We start from the raw sequence: 20,232 nt of genomic DNA on the forward strand, positions 1-20,232 counted from the left end.
TGCGATTCAAGTGTCTTTATCATCCTTTACTGATGAGGAAAAGGCTTTAACCAAGGCTGAGCCAGAATTCAAATCTAGCTTAGTATCCAAAGTCCCCACTCTTTCCCTTACGCCATGTGACATCCGGGCTCAACCCTGATTTCTACCCTGATCATGTTCAATCTACCGCGTCGTTCTGGCAAGGGAATTCAGATGGTCTAGAACTATATGCAATATCTTAACATGCTAAAAATCAATTAATGACTACACACCGCTGCCAAGATTAGAGAAAAATTCTCTTTCTGTACAACTTTGGTGCCCTCCCCCTCCCCAAATTCAAATCTACTTTGACATAGTGCTTGGTTTTTCTCTTCTCTGCTTCCTTCAGGGCCCATCTGGTTGGACAATGTCTACTGCACTGGCAAAGAGGCAACCCTCGCAGCCTGCTCCTCCAATGGCTGGGGTGTCACCGACTGCAAGCACACAGAAGACGTGGGTGTGGTGTGCAGTGAGAAAAGGATTCCTGGGTTCAAATTCGACAATTCGTTGATCAACCACGTAGAGGCAAGTCGTGCTCTTGATGACGCCTTCATATGGATATTTTCTTTTCTTTCTCTTTTTAATATGTTTTTATTGTTTTCAGAGGGAGGAAGAGATAGGGAGAGAGAGAGAGAAAAACATCAATGATGAGAGAGAATCATTGACCAGCTGCCTCCTGCACATCCCACACTGGGGATCGAGCCTGCAACCCAGGCATGTGCCCTGGGTCAACACTCAACCACAGAGCCACACTGGCCGGGCAGATGTTTGTTTTTTTTGTTTTGTTTTTTCTACATGTAACTCACTTTTCACTTACTGATTTCAAGAAGTGTGTGAGCACTAAGGAGGGGACCAAGCCAACATAATTTGGTATGGGGGCCATTGAGGGAGGATTTTTGGAGAAGGGGATGCCATCAGTGGGGAAAGGGCATCAGTGGGGAATGGCTTGGGCAAAGGCACAGAGGCATGGAGGTGTGAACTGGGGATAAGCAGGCCAGGACTGCTCAAGAAAAATGTGAATCTGGGGGTCATGAGAAATGCAACTAGAAAGGTGGGCATGAACGGCCTTCTGTGCTATGTTCAGGAGCTTGCCCTTTGGACTAGGGAGATGTATTAGCTATCCGTTGCTACGTAACAAGTTACCCCCCAGATTTTGCAGCTTCACACAACAAACTTTTATTATCTCACGTAGATCGGAGGGTCAGGAATCCAGGAGTGGCTTAGCTGGTTGCTTCTGCTCAGAGTCTGATGAGGTTGCAGTCAGGCTGCCGGGGCTGGGAGATCCTCTCCCCAGTTGACTCATGTGGTTGTTGGCAGGCTTTCGTTTCTTTCTGGCTGTCAGCGGGGGCCCCCTGGTCCTCTCCGCAGGCTGCCTAAGTTTCCTTAAGACATGTCTCTCTCCAGAGTGAGTGATTTAAAAGAGAAAGAGAGAGGGAGCAAAACTTAGAAGCCACAGTATTGCCTAAGCTAATCTCGGAAGTGCTACCCTTTCATTTCTGCTGTATTCTGTTAGTCACACAAAACAGTTGTGTACAGTGTGGGGGGAGGTTACCCAAGGGAGCGACACAGGAGGTGATCACTGGGGCCATCGTGGAGGGGGCTACCACAGGGAAGTTGTTCCCAAATGTAGCTGGGGATCAGAATCACTTTAAAAATGCAGATATTAGGTAATATTCATAATGTGGAAATCTTACGACTCAACGTTTTATATCTAAAATTTTAATTCTGTGTTATATATCATGAAAATTTTACCATGTTATCAAAGATTCTCCAAACCATTGTTTTTTATTAGTTGCCAAATATTTTCTCTTATGAACCTGCTATAATGTAGTTATCCTTTCTTGCATATTGGACATGTATAGATCAGTATACATAGAACTACTATACATATCATTGTTCATAGTCCTTGTTTTTGTTTTTTATCATTTCAATAGAATTTTGGATAAGAAGTGGATTTATGGAATCATGGGGTTTAAACAGTATGAATATTAAAGTTTCTTGACATTGATTAAAAAAATAGAGAAAACATTTTCTAAACTGTTGGTTCCAGCTGTGTATAAAAGTACAATTCACTGTTTATTAACATGCAGACCCTGGGGCCTCCCTTCAGGCCCACTGCATCGGAACCTCCCACTGTGGGGCCTGGTTATTGTTTCCAGCTCTCGCAGATGACTCTGAGGTTGCCAGCCTGGCCCGAGCCAGCATCTGGGAAAGGCAAGAGGCTCGTGACCCTTCTTCTACATTTATGGCTTCATTTCAGATTTATCTTTTCGACAAGCTCTCCACTGAAACAGTGAAATTAGCAGATATTTATGGCACTGCTCTTCTGTGCAGGAAATGGGCATGGGGCCAGAGGAGGAGGCAGCCAAGGCGCCTTTCTCAAGGAACATGTTGGATGTCATCCCCCAGGGGCAGTGGGAGCTGCATGAGTCCAGGCCAAGGAGCCTTCACTGTGCTTTAACCCCAAGACTAATGCTGAAGAAAGGTGACTCTTGAAATTGCCCTATTTGGGCTTCAGAGGAAGTTCTACCCAGACTGTGGTCTTCATGTTTCCTCTCATGACTCACACGGTCCTCCTCTTTTCTCATATATTCCTAGAGCATGCTGGGAACTTGTCCAAGCCTGCACTGTATTATAGGATAGGACCTTTAGCCTTCTCTCAGCTGGCAGGATGAGACCACCTCTAGCCAACATTCTTCAAATGCAATTTTTTAGGAATAACTAGAAGAGATTCTTATAGTTGACTAGAGGCCCGATGCACGAAATTCATGCAAGAGTAGGCTTTCTTCCGCAGGCTGCCAGCACCGACTTCCCTCTAGCACCCGGGACCCGGGCTTCCCTGCAGCAGCTGGCAGGCACCCGAGACCTGGGCTTCCCTCGCAGCCCTGGCTTGTCTAGAAGGACAGAAGGACGTCCTGGAAGGACATTCGGTCCAATTAGCATATTATGCTTTTATTATTATAGATGTACTTTATTTAGAGCTCCAGGTACTGATGACAACTTTGCTTTACCATGAAGTCTATGATTTGGGCTTTTCCAACCCAGTTTCACACTTTTCATCTCCATTCTTCATAACCTCATACAGAATAATTAGCACCACTTATATGTATCCCATCTTTCCAATGAGATTAGAAGCTCCTGGAGGGCAGGGGTTCTATCTAAGTCACCATTTTATCCAATAGAAATAATGCTAGGTACCTAATAGGAACGATATCTCCAATTCCCAAATGTTCTTCCCAGGAATGCAAACCAAAGACCATTATCCCCGCAGGTGAAGAGTCTCCCAGGATGAAACATCAAACTAAACAGCAATAAGAAGTACATAGAAGCAACTCATTCCTTTACAGCATGGCCCTGCCTACTAGGACAGTGAGCTTATGTATAACATCTTTAACGGGCCTCTGTTCAGCCTAGAACCTTATTGATTGTCAAGTGAAGATCCAGGCTTCTGGGCATAAGAAAGTCATTGATGGTTTGAAGCAAAAGGAGGTAGGCCAAAATGTACAAAAAATGATCTGGAAAAGGACTCTGTGAATACCATTTCAACAGAGAAGTTTTATTGGCTACCTCTATGGGCACTTCTAATGCTGAGCATTTGAAGGGGAAATAAGGTCACATGAAAATTGGGTAGAATAGGTAGATACGTGACTGAAAAAATATGTTGGACAGTACTTTCTCCTTCTGGAAGGGTCGAGAATCCATGGTAAGAAAGCTTGGTACCTACCTTTATGCTGGGCATTTGCTGTGTGTCTGCTGCTTGCACATCACAGTCTGGGACACCATTAGGGAAGGAAAACTTGGCCCTTGTCCTCCAGCCCTTATAATCTGAGAAGGCAAGATGCATGCCTTTGGGGACACAGGAAGGAGCCTAGATCCTGAATGAATTTACAGTAACTCAGAGAGGACTACCTGGGGGACATCGAGTTGAAGGGCTAGATGACTTCCACCATCTTTCAGACTCTGCCCTTTCCTAGAAGGCCTCCCTCTTACCATCTACAAATCGAGCCAGACTGGTTCTCGTGAGCCAGACTGGTTCTCAGGAGCCAGATGATTGGTTCCCACGAGTCAGACTGGGGGCTCTCATGTCCAGCCACAGACATTGAGGAAGTTTTCAACTGATGGGCAGTGCCCTGTACCTCTTCCCTGTGGTGTCTGATGAAAGTAGGTCATGAAAGGGCACAGATCTCAGGATGTCTGAGGAGAGCCTTTGAGAGTTGCCAGAGAATTCTTCCATCCAGGATTTCGTGGCTAAAGCCTGTGCTTCCTGGCAGAGCTGGCCCGATGGGCAGGGAGCCGCCCAGACCACCTAAGGGGATTTCTGTGGGCTGCTGGAAAGTTCCTCTGAAATACCTCATGTAATAGCCTGTCAGGAGCTGAAGTCATGGAGTCACTTCTCTTGGCTAAAGAAATGTCTCTTTTTAATGGCGTGGACGAGAGGACAAGATAGAGGTTTGGTGGGCATGCCAGTGGGTGGAGACACAGTGTGCTGACTAATGGTACCCAGGACAGCTGCTGAGTGGCCAGTGTGGACACAGGGGATGGGCTCTATGGTATCTCCCAGGGCTCCTCTCCTGCTTCTCCATCATTATCAGAAATTTACATGGAGATTAAGATGAGTACTGATCAAATTCATTTTAGACAGAAAACCATGAAGGTTGTTGGTATAGAACAGTGGTCGGCAAACCGCGGCTCGCGAGCCACATGCGGCTCTTTGGCCCCTTGAGTGTGGCTCTTCCACAAAATACCACATGCGGGCGCGCACGTGCAGTGCGATTGAAACTTCGTGGCCCATGCGCAGAAGTCGGTTTTCGGCCTGGGCGAGTCTATTTTGAAGAAGTGGCGTTAGAACACTCAAGGGGTCAAAGAGCTGCATGTGGCTCGCGAGCCGCGGTTTGCCGACCACTGGTGTAGAACATTATGGAATGAGGTTCAGAAAAACCTCAGTAGGTTGAAGTGATAGGCCCTATAACATATTAGGGATGAATAGAAGGTCCTGTATCAAGGTTAAGGGTGTGTGTGTGGGGGGGGGGGGGCGGGGGGGGGCGATCAGCCAAAGAGCAAAAGCTATGGCACGTGGCTGAAAAGTGTTAATTATATTTAAAATATCCCTGAAGGGGGTTGGTTGATTAACAGCTCAGTATAAGCCACAGGGATGATATGGCGGCTAAAACTAAAGTGAATATAAACCCATACATTAAAAGAAGAGTTATTTTCCTAAAGTCTTTGCATTTTGGTCCAAGAAATGAGTGCAGGGTTCAGTTCTGGGGCCCTTTCTTAACTAGGTCACCCAGAGGAGGGACCAGCAGGATGGGGACATGTCTGGAAACTGTATCATATGAGAAAATGAAGATATTGGGTCAAGAAAAGCGATCTGGTGGTAGGGAACATGGTGGCACTCTTCAAACACTTGAAGTGTTATCCTAGAGACAATGCTTATGATTTATATTAACTCCCAGAATTAAGATGGATGGGAAGGTAATGGGATGTAAATTTCAGCTCAGCATCAAAATTCTGTCACACTGAGGGCTGCCTGTTTGCAGTGGGTGATGTTGCCCTGTTAGTGGTGAGTTCCTTGTCACTGGAGTGATTCAAACAGGAACTGGATGTCCTCTGACCAGGAAAATTGCAGCTAGATTTCTATACTGGGGAGGAAACAGGATAAGGCGTTTTAAGATTGCCAATTTTTAAGATCCCTTGTTACTCCACACTTATGAAAACGCACCCACCCAGCCCACACAGCAGGCACCCACAGCTGGTTATTGGCAGTGTCTACCATTATGTGAATCAGTCTCTCTCTCTCTCTCTCTCTCTCTCTCTCTCTCTCTCACACACACACACACACACACAGAAGGGATGCTGGTAGTGTGTGTGCTGTGTGCTTGCCTCTCTCCCTGCCTCTTCTCTGGCTCCTCACGACCTTGGCCTTGAAAGTAGGAGCCGACTTCTTGCCCTCACTCTTCTACAACAAAGTGTAAGAGCTAAAGCCCTCTCTCAATTTCCCCCAGTTAGGGAACCATACATTCAAAAGTGGGGGGGTGGGGGGTGGCGGGAGGAAATGTGGCCAAGAGTGGAGTGTGGTCAAAGTGAAGGGTCAGTTAATGCTTTCTCTGTGTCTTGGAACCCCAGGTGTAAATGACTGGACTAGTCCATTGAATGAGATGCAGACACCCCATCTCGTCACAGCCTCACTCTGCAGTGGTGTAGCCAGCTCTATAATATCCATCCTCCTTGACCTCTTGAGGTTGGGTTCAGATCACAGACCGTGGGAGATGACCCTCATAGGCGTGGGCCTTCTCAGGAACACACTGGAATTTCTGAAGCGGAGAGTGGAAGAAAACCGTGCATCAGTCCAGACCAAGTTCATCCCACTCTGGGATGCCAGAGGCATGAGTCACTAAGCCTTGGGGCCCAGCTGATGGAATTTCACTCAATGAGCTAACTGCTTCCAGTGGACTCCTCCGTCTGCTTGGGGCATCCCTGTGGCCCCTGGACACCTCATAAATGTCCTCCTAAAGCAGGGAAAGAGCACACCCTCTTTGTGTGAATGGCCCCACCGAGGGAGAGGTCACAGGTGTGGGCCCGGAGCTACCTGTTGGCCAGCAGCTGGGACACCGGGCAAGTCCATTCTCTTCTTTAAGATGAGCGGGTTGAATCCAGTCCTTCTAGCTAATCCTGAGTGGCATTGATTATGTTGTCAGAACAACACAGCATGCACTCATCATTTACAAGACAGTTTTAAATATTCCTAAGGGGTAAAAAAAATCAAGATGCCTTTGTAAAAGTGCTTGCAGACTGTGGAGTTAGTCCTACAACTGATGAACCAGCCTGGGTTCGTTTCATCCAGAAAATTAGCTAGGCAAAGTCTCAGCTCTCCCTTTTCTGTCACCTCTTCCTATGCATTCTAAGTTTTAGACCCCAGAGCTGCAGGCAGGACATGTGGGTTGTCCTGGGGAGCCTGAGGCTTGCAGCCATATGTCTGGAGCAACTAACCCTTCAGAGGTCTCTGGACACCTCGCTGTAAAATAGCCTTTTCACAGGGACAATGAGTCTCGAACCTTAAAACCACAAAATCTTGCAAAGAGGTAAGCAGGAGCGAAAAATAAAAGGGAAAGACTGTTGGTTCCAAGGGAAGAGATCTGTTTTAAACCTAGAAAACAGAGCCCCAACCAACATCCCCAGGATTTCAGAGGTTCTTAAATCGAGAGGCTTTGTTTCCGGTCTGTGGCGGGCAGACAGGTTGGAAAAAGCATTAGATAAGGAGAGATGACAAATCCAGATGCCCTCTGAGCAAACCTCTAGCTGGCTGTTTTGCGCATTGCTAAGTCATGTGCTCATAGAAAGGCTTGTGTCTGGGGCCACGTGTGGTTAGATCAGGAACAGTCGGGTCTTTTCCTTTTCTCTACCTCCCACCTCACCTTCTTCCTGACCCATTTTTTAAAGGCTCCTTTGCCAAAGCAGTTAGGTTACCAGAACTGATCGGAAATCTCTAGGCTGTAGGATTTAGGTGTGGCCTCTTCCCCGGTGGCCCCAGAGACTCAGTTTCTCCTTCGTGACAGCAGACAGCCCAGGCCATCTGCGGGGGCCACCAGCGGGACGGGGAGGACAGGACTGAGAGAAGTGGGTGCCCTGCCCTCCACTCTCTCACATCCTTCTGGAAGGGCCTGAGACCTGAAAAAGCTTTTTCTTCTCTTAACCACAGGGACTGAAGCTGTTGCAAACATTTGATTACAGGAGTCCAGGTTTTTATTAGTCACAGACAGCTACCAAATGTTTCAACTGTGTGTGTGTGTGTGTGTTTTTTCTTCTTCTTAGCAGCAGCCTTATCTCACCAGCATCTGAGGCATCTGGGGTGGAGGCCTGGGGCCCAAAAGGGAGGAATCAACTCTGAAAAGTCCCAGCACCCCCAGCCAGAGTTTTGTTCTCCCACCAGAGAGATGGCGCAACAGGTTGCACCGGGGGTTTAGGGGAGAAAGGGAGGCTGTGTTCATCTCTGTGCAGCCGAGAAGGTGGTGGTCCCTCCAGGCCTAAATATAGACCTGCTTCCCCCAGTGGCCACAGGATAGCTGGACGGCCTCCCTCTGTGGCCGGAGGAGAAATGGTAACAAGTGGGCAGTGTGTGCCCGCCTCTCCAGCGGGGCGGTGAAATCCCCAGTCCTGCTGACTGCCGGGCCGTCCCGGGCCTGGTCTCCCGCTCGCAGGGAGAGGATGTGTGAGGGCCTGTCCGTGCTAACATTCCACGGTCCTGTTTGTCCAGGGCCTCCGTGAGGCCAGGCATGCCAGCCACCACAAGGGACACAAGAGAAGCCGTTCTAGGGTGACCTATTTTCCCAACTAAAAATAGGTCACGGCCTCTGAAAAGCAAAAGGGCATTTATGCCGCTAACACGAAATGTTTGAAACCACGCACTTCCTGGCGGGTCTGGGAACTTGGTTTAGTGGCCAGGGCACATGCAAGGCTTTCCAAAGCATAAATACGATCATCATTGTTGGTGAGATGGAATAAGTGAATAAGCAGAATTATAAATTGTTTTCGATGGGATAAGTGAATGAACAGTGCAGCACTCTGAGCAGCGTGGGGTGGACGGTAAAGTGTGTGGCAGTTCGGAAAGGGCGGGGTTAATGGGGAAAGGGATGCTCTGTGGAAGGCATAGGGCTGAGGTGGGTGGGCAGATGCCTCGGTCGGTAGTCTGCTGATGTGATGAGGGCAGGCTGGTAGTGTCCAGTCTGGCTCTGCAATGGGCCCCAGTGGTCATTCGAGTCACCTCAGCCATGCTGGAGGGGTCAGTGCCATGGAATCCACCCGCCCCATCCCCACGAGGCTATTGCTAAGGCAGCTGGATGCTGTATCTGTTCATTCATTCATTGAGCATAGACCCAATGCTAGGCCCTGGGAATAAAGGATTAATGAAATGAATGGACAGACTTGCCCTGATGGACTGCCCTGCTCAGTAGTGGAGAAAGATGATTTCACAGGTCATTACTCTGTTACCATGGTGATGATTGCTATGAGAAACATCAGATATCCCACCTGGGAGTGTGGCGGACTGTTGGGCCTGGCCCAAGACTTGCTGGGCTGTGGCCTCAGCCCTCCTGCTGGGTCAGAGGGACTGGCCGCTGGAGCAGGTGTCCCGCCAGCTTCCTGCAGACAGCAGGGCTTGCCTGTTCTCAAAGAAGCAGCCTCTGTTACCTACCCCAGTGCTTCGGGTCGGAAAATGAAACAGAGCATTCGGTTTTCCAGCAGCGCTGCAAACTCATGATTTATAGGAGGAGGGCCCAGACACACTGCGGCTTTTTCCTCTGGTAGCTCAGCATGACCTCAGCTCTCCACACCACCCCAGCCCCGTCCCCACCGGCCCAACCCGGCTCCATCACAGAGCTGAGGAACAGACAGACGCCGTGGCCATGCCGCCCCTCTCCCCGCTCCTCCATCTGACACAAGTCACAGGCTGGGAATGTTACAGGCAGTTCTTACTGTGAATCTCCGACTTAATCATCAAAGGGGATAATTACCGTGCAGCCAGACCCTTCTAATACAACGTGCCTCAGACGCTTTACAAATCTACACTTAGCTAAACCGTCTGAAGCGTGCTGACGGTCAGATCCGCTTTCGATTTTGTTCAATAACTATTTATTCGCATCAGATTTCGAGTGGGGGGAAAGGGGGGTGGTAAGTAGCCCAGGTGACAAGAGAACACACCGATAAAGGACAAACATTCTTGTTCCTCTGTTAAGTCACACAAGCAGTGCGTATGCTGTGAAGAAGGGAGGCAAACGCTGCCTCGCTGTTTAGGTTTCATTAAACAAAGAATAAAGGGAGTCTTTATTACATTTTTGGCTTGGGAGCCTGATGTTTCCAGCTAAACCGAATTCCTGTCATTGGATTTTTAGAAATTATTATTGGTTCATTCCAAAAATATTTGAGGACCTACTATGTGTCTGTCTGGCAGTAGGAGCCGTAGGTAATACAAAAATGAAGGCGGCACAGTCCTGCCCTTGAGGGACTCACCGTCCAATGAGGCAGCAAACACACATGGACAGATAAAGGGTAGCATAAGATAGAATAAGCAAGGATCAAAGGAGCAACTCAGCAAGCAAACGCTAGAGGGATGAAGAAGAAATCAGATCCTCGTGGATGAGATATTTGGCTAAGGGGGCTGCGTGCAGGAGGTGGTGCTGTCTGCCCTCTGTCAGGAGTGACAGCAAGACTTGCCTAATTGGTTCACCTATGTCTCAGGGCCTCGAACAGTGCTGGATGTCATAGTCCTCAACCCAAAAGAAATTTTTAAAAAATATTTTTTTATTGATTTCAGAGAGGCAAGGAGAAGGAGAAAAAGATGGAAACATCAATGATGAAAGAGAATCATTGATCAGCTGCCTCTTGCATGCCCCTCACTGGGGATCAAGCCCACAACCCAGTCACATGCCCTGACCAGGATTCAAACTGTGACCTCCTGGTTCATAGGTCAATGCTCAACCACTGAGGCATGCTGGCCAGGCAACAAATATTTTTTTTTAATGTATCTTTATTGTTGAAAGTATTACAGATGCCCTCCTTTTTTGCTCCCATTGACTCCCTCCATCCCAACCCTGCCCCCCACTCCAGGCCTTCACCACACTATTGTCTGTCTCCACGGGTTATATATGTGCATATAAGTCCTTTGGTCAATCTCTCCCCACCCCTACCTGCCCTCTGAAATTTGTCAGTCTATTCCATGCTTCTATGTCTCTGGGTCTATTTTGTTCATCAGTTTATTTTGTTCATTAGATTCCACATATGAGTAAGATCATTTGTTAAACATTGTTTTTTTTATTGATTTTAAAGGGAGAGGGAGAGGGAGAGAAACTTCAATGAGAGAGAAACATCAGCTGGCTGCCTCCTGAGCACCCCCTTCTGGGGATCAAGCCTGCAACCCATGAACCAGCAAGCTTTTGGTGCACAGGATGAAGCCCAACCAACTGAGCCACACAGGCCAGGGTGCAACAAATATTTTTTGAATGAACGAATGAAATTGTCCATGAGGATTGGTAGGATTCTGATAGAGAAGAGAGAATTGCAGGAGTTCAAAGAGTGACCTTGGGAAGTACTGGGAGATCACTGGCTGGAAAAAGGGAAGGGACCTGACCGGAATCAAACCCGGGACCCTTCAGTCCGCAGGCCGAAGCTCTATCCACTGAGCCAAACCAGCGAGGGCTCCATATAATTTGATTCCCGAATTATAAAGCCCTTCTCCTACCCGCAGGATTCGCATTGCCCAGTTGAGTGGGAAACAGAAGCGCGGGTGGAAAGGCGGTGGGAGGATAGAAAGGGCTTGCTGCCCAGAATGGGCTGTAAGCGTGAGGAGGAGAGAGCGTGCAAAAGGCACCCGAGGCTCTGGTCTGCCAGGTGGACGGGCGGAGCCTCCGCAGTGAAAGCAGAGAGGACTGAGGCCATCCTGGATGTGTTTGGGTTGAGGTGCTGAGGACGGTGCCATGCTGGCAGTTGGGAAAAGGGATCTCTACCCAGAAGGCCATTTTTAAAAAGAGCTGAACAAAGAAAGCTGCGGGCTTTGAGAAGCAAGATGCAGGAACCTGTTAGCAGCAGAGGGAAGGGGTTTGCTAAGCGAGCGGAGGTTGTGTAGAACTAACCAGTCGTGCATTCTAGTTGGGATGATGGAGGACTGGTGTATGTTCACCATGGTCCTCCTACCCCAATACCACTCCAAGGAGGAGGTCTCGGGTGGGAAGGCTGGGCTGATGGTAAATTATGACTTCTAGAGCAGAGGGAAGGAGGGTCCTTGGCAAAGACCTCTTCCTTGTAGACGTGCCTCCCTGGGCGTTCAAAGAGTGACGTTGGCATGGCAGTGGGAGAAGCTCGTTGGCTGGAGAAAGGGAAGAGAGGGAATGAGATAGGAAGACCAGGGAGGCTCCTCACCGGGAGCCTAAGTCCTGGGAGTCACAAAGGCTATGTGTTGGTGGCCGGTTTTCAGATAGATTGAAATCATTGTAGGCTTGCTTGCATTTTTGCCTTGCCTCCCCTGTATCTTTCTCTGATGCACTCTCCAACTAGACTTTCAAACTAGTGATTTTTCCTCATTGGCAACAGTCCTACACAGTCACATTGTGGAATTTGAAAGTCATTCACGGAAGCTGCAAGTGTGAAATATCAGTCTGGCATGCACCTGGGGTCCAAGCTCTTGGCCAGCCCACTGGCCGAAGCAGGCGGCCTGGGCTTGCTGCACCCTGCTTTTCCATAATCACTCCCAGGGGGTGTGATGAGCTCTGAGAAGGACAGATACAGAAGGTCCTGTGGATTCCCTGGAGGAAAGCCTTTAAGAGAGCTCAGTGTGCCCTAGCAGCTGGTTTGGCTCAGTGAACAGACCTGTGGACTGAAGGATCCTGGGTTTGATTCCAGTCAAGGGCACATGCCAGGATTGCGAGCTCAAACTCCAGTGGGGGGCGTGCAGGAGGCAACCAATCAATGATTCTCTCTCATCATTGATGTTTCTAGCTCTCTCTCCCTCTCATTTTCTCTCTGAAATCAATACAAATATATTAAAGAAAAAAAAAAAAAGAGGGCTTGATGAACTTCTGTCTCTGGCAAGAGGGATAGAATTCAGATCTTAATTTGAATTTTAAAATGTGCCAAATGCGTTCCCAGCTTCTGAGCTATTGCGCTTAATGTAAGACTAGCAAGTCTAGAGAGCCCTTAGTTAGACAAGAAAAATGTGTATGTTTTAGTGTTTCAAAGCTTTTCTTCTCTTTTGGAGTTGAACTTCTGCGGGGGAAATCCTAGCACTTGTGGTTGTGGAAGGGATTCCACAGCAGTGACATAAGCTGGGAAGTGATGTGTGTCTGCGTGTTTTCCTGCACGGGCTCTCTGAGCGGCCATGTGAGCTCGGTAACCAGCAGGGAGCACTGAATTCGAGCCGCGCAGGGTTTCCCTGTCGCCCCGGCCCACCCAAGAGCAGCTGGGAGGCAGCTCTGCCCTCAAGTGTGCGCACTCGGGTCTGACTCGCGGCTCCTCCGCGTGGGTGCAGGGTGGGCTACAAATGTGCACAGCCCTGGGCAGGCCCTACAGGACCACCCAGAGGCCTGAGCCCCAGGCCCTACCATGTGGGTCAACTCAACACCAGGCAGTGGACAGGGTCTGGGTGGGGGGCCAGGACCACTCAGAGACCAGCACCTGGGAGCCTAGAGCACAGGCTTGGAGTCAGAACAGTTTTCACCCTCGTTTACCCACTGATCGGCTGTATGAACTTGGAGAAATTGCAAAAGCTGGCCAAATTTTCTCGTTTTTTCCCTGGAGTGTGATATGCCATTAGCCTTCTCGTAGGTTGTCTTGGGAATTGAGTGAGGGATGGACGACGGGAAGTTCTGAGCAGGAGCTTGTCCTGTAATGACTGGGTTGGTGTTTGATAAACAAGGGCCCTTGCGGTCATTATTATTCAGAGAAGAGGCAGGCCTTGTGGTTGGGAGGAAGCTTGGCAGGGCCCGTGAAGGGGAGAGACCGTATTTTGTTGAATGAATGAATGAATGAATGAATGAATAAATGAGGTGGATTTGAGCCCAACAGAGCCAGAAGGAGTTGGTTCCATGGAAGGTGAATAAAAGACCATCCCATTTTAAAGGGACAATGATTATAAACCTTCACAGGCGGCTCTCCTAAGGCTTTGGAGGAAGCAAGTCCCTCTGGACCTGGCCTCCACCATGTAGGTACACAAATAGACACATCCACACACACACAGACCCACACAACGCACAGACGCACAGCCCTAAGCGTACACATAGTCACGCTCAGACACACACAAAAAGGCTCATCCCTCAGAGACATGTACAGATACATGGACACAAACAGACATACATGCTATCACTCACGCCATCACACATGCCATCACACACACCATCACACACAAGTGAGCTGGTGAAATAACAAGGACAGTGACACCTGTTCTAGCACTTTCACTTCTCCAAGCCTTTTTTGGGGGGGGTGTGGGAGGGTGGAGTAAGGATATTTTTTCCATTTATTTTTATTTTTCAAATATCTTTTTATTGATTTCAGAGAGGAAGGGAGAGGGAGAAAGAGACAGAAACATCAATTATACGAGAGAATCATTGATTGGCCACCTCCTGCACGCCCCCCACTGGGGATTGAGCCCGCATCCCGGGCATGTGCCCTGACCAGAATCGAACCCTTCAGTCCACAGGCTGACACTATCCACTGAGCCAAAACAGCTAGGGCTCCACTGATTTTTAGAGAGAGTGGAAGCAAGGGAAGAGAGAGAGAGAGAGAAACATCGATGTGAGAGAGACACATCCATCTGTTGCCTCCCACACATGCCCCAACCAGGGACGGGAATTGACTGGAATCAAACCCACAAATGCTCTGGTGCACAGGCCAACACTAACCACTGAGCCATGCCAGCCAGGGTTCTCTCTCCAAGCCTTATTTTCCACATCCTAGAGCCCACCTGGCTTTCCCTACCAGTTGTACTTCTCCTGAAGGGGTGCTGTCCTCCATCAGGACAAGGGTGCAGGGGTCTGCCGAGCTCCCCCCACCCCAGGCCTTCCTTCTCTTGATGCAGCTGGGGTGCTGACGTCCACATTTCACACCTGGTGGGGGTGTGAGGTGGGTGAGAGGGGAGGATCTGTGAATGTAATAAAGTCCTTGGGGTTTGCCTGCCCTGTGAAGCCACAGAGCTGCTGTTACAGCGGTAACTTTCCTTCTGGGCATTACACATCACCGGCTGGAATTCCAGCCTGGCTTCCGAGGTGGGGAGAGGCGGGAGGGGGCTGGCCCGCGGCTGGTTGAGACCTCAGTCAGGCCCTTTCTTGGCTCGCCCCTGTCCACGTGTCTTGGTGGCACGGGTCCTGTGGCCTGAATGGAAGCTGTAAAGAATCTGGGATCCAAGCTGGCCAACATCATCTTGCCACTGGCGGCCTTCCTTCCACTCCGCGTGGAGAGGAACCAGGGCCAAATGCCATCACTGCCGGCCACATACTTTCGCCGCCCGGCAGGACTGGTGGGCAGGGCCTGGCTTTGCACCCTGAAGCTAGAGGCGAGGAGACGCGAACGCCTGGGCACCCAAATAATGGCCCTGTTCAACCTTGTGGTTCATTTGCACCTTTGCTGGCATTTGGGTGGAGTCTCTGAGTTCCCCCCCTGCCCAGCCCGGCCCCACCTCTTCCCCCCCCGCCCCCAGCCCAGGCCAGAGAGCTCCTGACCACATACCTCGGGTGCTCCCCCTCTAGGTGGTCCTGGGGAGGCAGTTGGGGCCAACCAGCTTTCTCATCTGGATCATGGGAGGGCAATCACTCTAAAGCACCTCATTCTGCTGTGTGAGGACTGCAGGATTGAAAGCACATGAAGCCTCACTGTGGGGCTCACGCGCAGTAGGTGTTGCAGTTTTCGTTTCGTTGGATCCGAGTATACACGTGGGGCTGGGGACAGTGGGCGGCTGGAGGGGAGGCAGAATTAGTCATGTCAGGCCGTGGGCACCTAAGTAATGGGGCATTACTACATGGGCACGAGTGGACGGTCAAGGGACAAGATTACAAAGAGCTTTCTGGAGGCTGGCGTGTGGCAGATGGATGGAGGGGGGAGATGGAGGCAGGGGCTCAGCAGGGAGCTCAGCAGGGAGCCTGGCAGAGCTGGTGGTGGCTCCATGTGCAGCGGCAGGGGCAGAGAGGAGGGGCTGGAAGTGAGCGGTTAGCGGGGAGCTTCCCCGGTGTTTGAGGGAGATGGGGTGAGCCTCGGAAAAGCATAAACTCCGGGGCAGCCCCCGTTCCTCTCACCCAGCGTGGCCTCCCAAAGCCCCTGTCCTTCTACCGAGTCCCTGTGACCCGGGAGGAGGCGTGGGGAGGGACATTGCTGCTCAGTGTTGGGGTGTGGGGAGAAGAGCCCACCCCCAGCTGTGGTGAGACAGGAGTCTGCCCCCCACTGAGCCTCCTCTACCTCCTCCACCAGGACCCCGCCTCCCTCACTCGCTGTCTCGGAATGAGGGGTGGGGCTGGGGGTGAGTCCGGGCCTTTCCAAAGGCCTCAATGCGTTCAGAATCGTTCCCTTTCTTGCCACAGACTGTGTCCACCCTTACCTCCTGGTCCCCAGGGCGTGTCCCCCCGCTAAGCAGGCCTGGGTCCCTGCACACACTCCCCTCCATGCTTCTCTCCAAGCTCTACCCCTACTCTCCTGGGATGTTCTCACTTAGAAATGTCGACCCTGAGATACTGACTGGGTGGTGTGCAAGGTGGCACCATCAGCCTCAGGGTAGCTGAGGCTCATCTGCCTGAAACTTCAGTCTTAGGAGAGTTACACACACACACACACACACACACACACACACACACACACACAAATCACACACAGTCACACACACACACACACAGAATCACACAGTCACACACAGAATCACACACAGTCACACACACAATCACACAGTCACACACAGTCACACACACACATACACACACAGGCACACACATAGAATCACACACAGTCACTCACACATACACACAGTTACACAGTCACTCACACACACACATAGAATCACACACAGTCACTCACACACACAGTCACACACACACTCACACACATATGCTTTGGAGTAAAATACAAAATGCAAATTAGTTATAATGTAGACCGTGAAAATTCAAAGAGCACGTTCTCTCTTCTGCTGTAGTTTGCGAGCCTGCAGGAGGGCTGCTGCCTCTCTCTCCAGGCTTTGTGGGGCACATGGGAGAGGCTGCTGGGCCCTCCTCGTCTTCTGATGGCCAGGTCACCCTGCTCCCTGTCCTCGGGTCCCCGCAGTCACACTCCCTCCCATGCGTGACGCTTTATCGCCATGGCCTTGTGCTGCGTGCTCTTGGGCAGTGCCCGTAGCCCCTGCAGGGCCCGAGGGTGGAGGAGGCCAGCCGAGACCCCCCTCCACACCGGGCCGGGGAAGTAACCGTGTCCTTCGGTGCCTCCTCCTTCCCAGAACCTGAACATCCAGGTGGAGGACATCCGGATCCGAGCCATCCTCTCCGCCTACCGCAAGCGCACCCCCGTGACGGAGGGCTACGTGGAGGTGAAGGAGGGCAAGGCCTGGAAGCAGATCTGTGACAAGCACTGGACGGCCAAGAATTCCCGCGTGGTCTGCGGCATGTTCGGCTTCCCTGGGGAGAAGACGTACAACACCAAAGTGTACAAGTAAGAGGCCCACTCAAAGCGCTGTTTTCCTGGGGGGCCGGGGGGGGGGGTACCCGCTTTGTGAGGAGCAGGCTCCTGTCGTGGGCCCTGCACAGAGGGGCTCCGCCAGCCGGCTGTCATGTGCAGGCCTGGCCTCTGAGGAACTCACACTCCTGTGGATGACAGAGGTGGGGTGGGATGTGTGTGTGTGTGTGTGTCGGGGGCGGGGGGGGGGAGTATGGCAGAGGTGACGTGTAAGAAACATGCAAGAAAAACCCCACTGCTCAGTGCCGACAGCCAGCGCCGTGACCACCGGGGCCGAACCGGGACAACACCAACGTAAGAAATGTTTACTTGCCCTCAGTAAATGATTAGTTTGAAAAGTCTGGAACTCACAGGAACTGTTAGGAAATCCGATCGGTTACACCATTCCCAGAGAAATCTTATAATTTAGTTATGGTTTCCAAAGTTAGTATCTCCCACAGGGAAAGGAGTAGATAATAACAGGACTTCGAGTAGCTCGCCCAGTGAAGGGGCTTCACCCGTGACAAGCAGGGGTGGAGGGGGCCGGGTCCCGGGTGGGAGTGGGCCCTCCTGTCTCCTCTTATGGTGACTGGGTTACCAAGGGCTTACCGGGAGCCGGGCCCTGTTCTTAGCATTGAACCCTCACAGCGTCGGGAAGTAGGGGTTGATTTTACAGTTGAGGAAACGAAGTCAGGGAGGGAAGTGGCAGATCTAAGATCCAAGCACCCGTTTCCAGCGACGGGGTCCCAGCTCTTTCCTTTCAAGCCCGGAGACGTGGGACCCAGACCCAGTTCCCCATCCAGATCCCCGGGGTCAGGGCAGACTGCAGGTTCTGGGCTTGGCTGGGCCGTTTTGGGTCAGAGTCCCCAGCCCACCATGAGGCTGAGTGCTGGTGGGTGAGCTACTCAGCTGGGAGGGCTCACCACCCCTCTAGGGGTGAGCCTGGTGGTGATCCGCACCCCAGACTCCCTCAGATGTGGCCCAGACTTTCCTGTTTGCAGTGGGGTTCCCGTCCTCTGAATACTTGGGAGAATTCCTGCCAGCTGGCCAGCTTCTTCCCTGGAGACACCTTCTCAGCTTTTCCTATCATTGGAGCCAAGAAAAGCAGACCCCACCCACCCCTACCCCCACCCCAACAAGCTCCCATCTGGCTGCCCCACAGTGCCCCGGCTGACAACTGGTCTGAGTCCAGTGCTGGGCCCGGGAAGGCTGCCATCAGCCCTGCCCAGGGCAGGACGGGGTCCCTGAGGCCGGCAGCCTGTGCCTGTTCAAAGGCGTTTGAAGGCCATCTCCCCAACTGCGGCCGGTCCAGAGTCCTTTTCCTGATTTTGAGGAGGCATCTAGATTAAGGTGACCAGATCGTCCCGCTTTTGGCGGGACAGTCCGGTTTTTAACAATTTGTCCCGCGTCCCACGGCGTTTTAAAAATAGGGACTTTTTTAAAACGCCGTGGGACACGGGACAAATTGTTAAAAATCAGGACTGTCCCGCCAAAAGCGGGATGATCTGGTCACCTTAAGCTAGATCTATGTAGGCAATGGATCCTCTCACATGCTGGTTTTAAAAATGCCTCCCTGAACCTCCCACCCCTGAGTCTGTGCCGTTGCTCTTTCAAACGGGGGCAGAAGAGGGCCTCAAGGCTGGGAGCATCCGGGGTGCGGGCGGGTGGTATTTTGGGCTCAGGCTGCTGCAAACCAGCTCCTTCCTTGGACCTCCACATATAAACCTGACAAGCTCAGGGGAGGCCTGTGGCTCAGGCTGCTGCAAACCAGCTCCTTCCTTGGACCTTCAGCTGGAGGTGGTGTGGAGGGCAGGAGCATGGGGCAAAGCCTTCCCGGCTGGTCTCTGCCGTTTTGTGTTGTCTCTGGGACTCCGCTGACAGTTGGGCCCCAGAAGAGAAGGTGCGCTGGGGGACGTGTTCCGTGCCTCGGTGGTGCTGTGAGGGGTTGAGACGGCAGCCAGCTGGAGAAAGCTGTTAGCAAAAGGCATGGGGCAGCCTCAGAGGTCACCCGGGCCAAGCCCTCCGTCTGCACGATGAGAGACCCAGGCCTGAGGACAGTGGATCTGGGGGTCACAGAGCCCACTCCTGCCAGAGCCCGCAGGGCTACTCGGGGGGTGCTGTCCACATTGCTACCTCCACCTTCAGACCTGCTCCAGCTCTGGCCACTCGGCCCGGGTTCCCACCACGGGGCTTGCTGTTATGTCAGAGCTGGAGCAGGGCTGGCTTGAGGGTGGGGTGTCTGTGAGCCCTGCTCCGAAATTGAGAACAGAAGCCTGGGAGCCAGAGAGAGGGTCACCCCCACCCCCGCATGGTCCCTGAATCCGAGGCCAGTAACATCTTTCCCATTTCCCTTTGCCCTTCCTAGCCGGCCAGGGGAAGCGGCTTCCCAGGGGAGCCTTTCACTTTAGGAAGGAAATTGTTTTCAGAGTAATTGCGTCTGGAATGGTGTTAGTAATCTCTCTGCATGCACCAGGCCCCTCAGGGGCTTGGCAGCCTTGGAGACTCACCAGGGCGCGGCCAAGGCTCTCCACCCTGGCTCCCTCTGCAGACCTGCAGGTCTGGTGGCCGCTCAGAGTCTCCCCACGGCCGGACTGCAGCTCTTCCTCAGCCTCTGCCAGCCACCCCGTCCTCCAAGTCAGAGGTATCTAGGGAGGTACCCACATGTCCCCAGAGGCCTCTGCACCCAAAGACTCACTCAAGATGGAGTCCAGGGCTCCCCAACACGGGCTGCTTTGCTGTGAGCTTTCTGCTCTGGGCTGGGGGGCCTCGTAGCCTCAGGGCCCATCCCAGGGGCAGGAGCATTTCGTACTGTGGTCTTTCCTTTTTCGCCTGAAAGCAGAAGCCCACTGTTGATGCCCATTTTTTGACACAAGCAGGAATTCTGCGTCTAGCGCCGCATCTGGGGAGGGTGGAAGGGCTCTGCGTGGCTGGTTGGCTGAAACACGGGACCAAAGGGTCCGTGAGTGGAATGGAAATGCCAGCCTCCCTTGGTTTCAGGTAGAGGAAGGAATTCAAAGTATTGATGTAAGAAACGTCCAAGCCCGTGGG

General features: G+C 51.6%; 1 protein-coding gene across 2 annotated transcripts in view; it reads left to right on the forward strand.

Moving 5' to 3' along the window:
• The window catches only part of LOXL2 (lysyl oxidase like 2), a 99,874-nt gene that overhangs the window by 42,335 nt on the left and 37,307 nt on the right, over nt 1-20,232 (forward strand). For both annotated transcript variants that reach the window (XM_079771832.1, XM_079771833.1), the window contains exons 3-4: nt 368-543; nt 16,970-17,181. In XM_079771832.1, the coding sequence (XP_079627958.1) occupies nt 368-543; nt 16,970-17,181 (388 nt within the window). The remainder of the gene's footprint in view (nt 1-367; nt 544-16,969; nt 17,182-20,232) is intronic.

Source organism: Cnephaeus nilssonii (genome assembly GCF_951640355.1).
Source record: "Cnephaeus nilssonii genome assembly, chromosome: 5".
In the NCBI taxonomy this organism is placed as follows: domain Eukaryota; kingdom Metazoa; phylum Chordata; class Mammalia; order Chiroptera; family Vespertilionidae; genus Cnephaeus; species Cnephaeus nilssonii.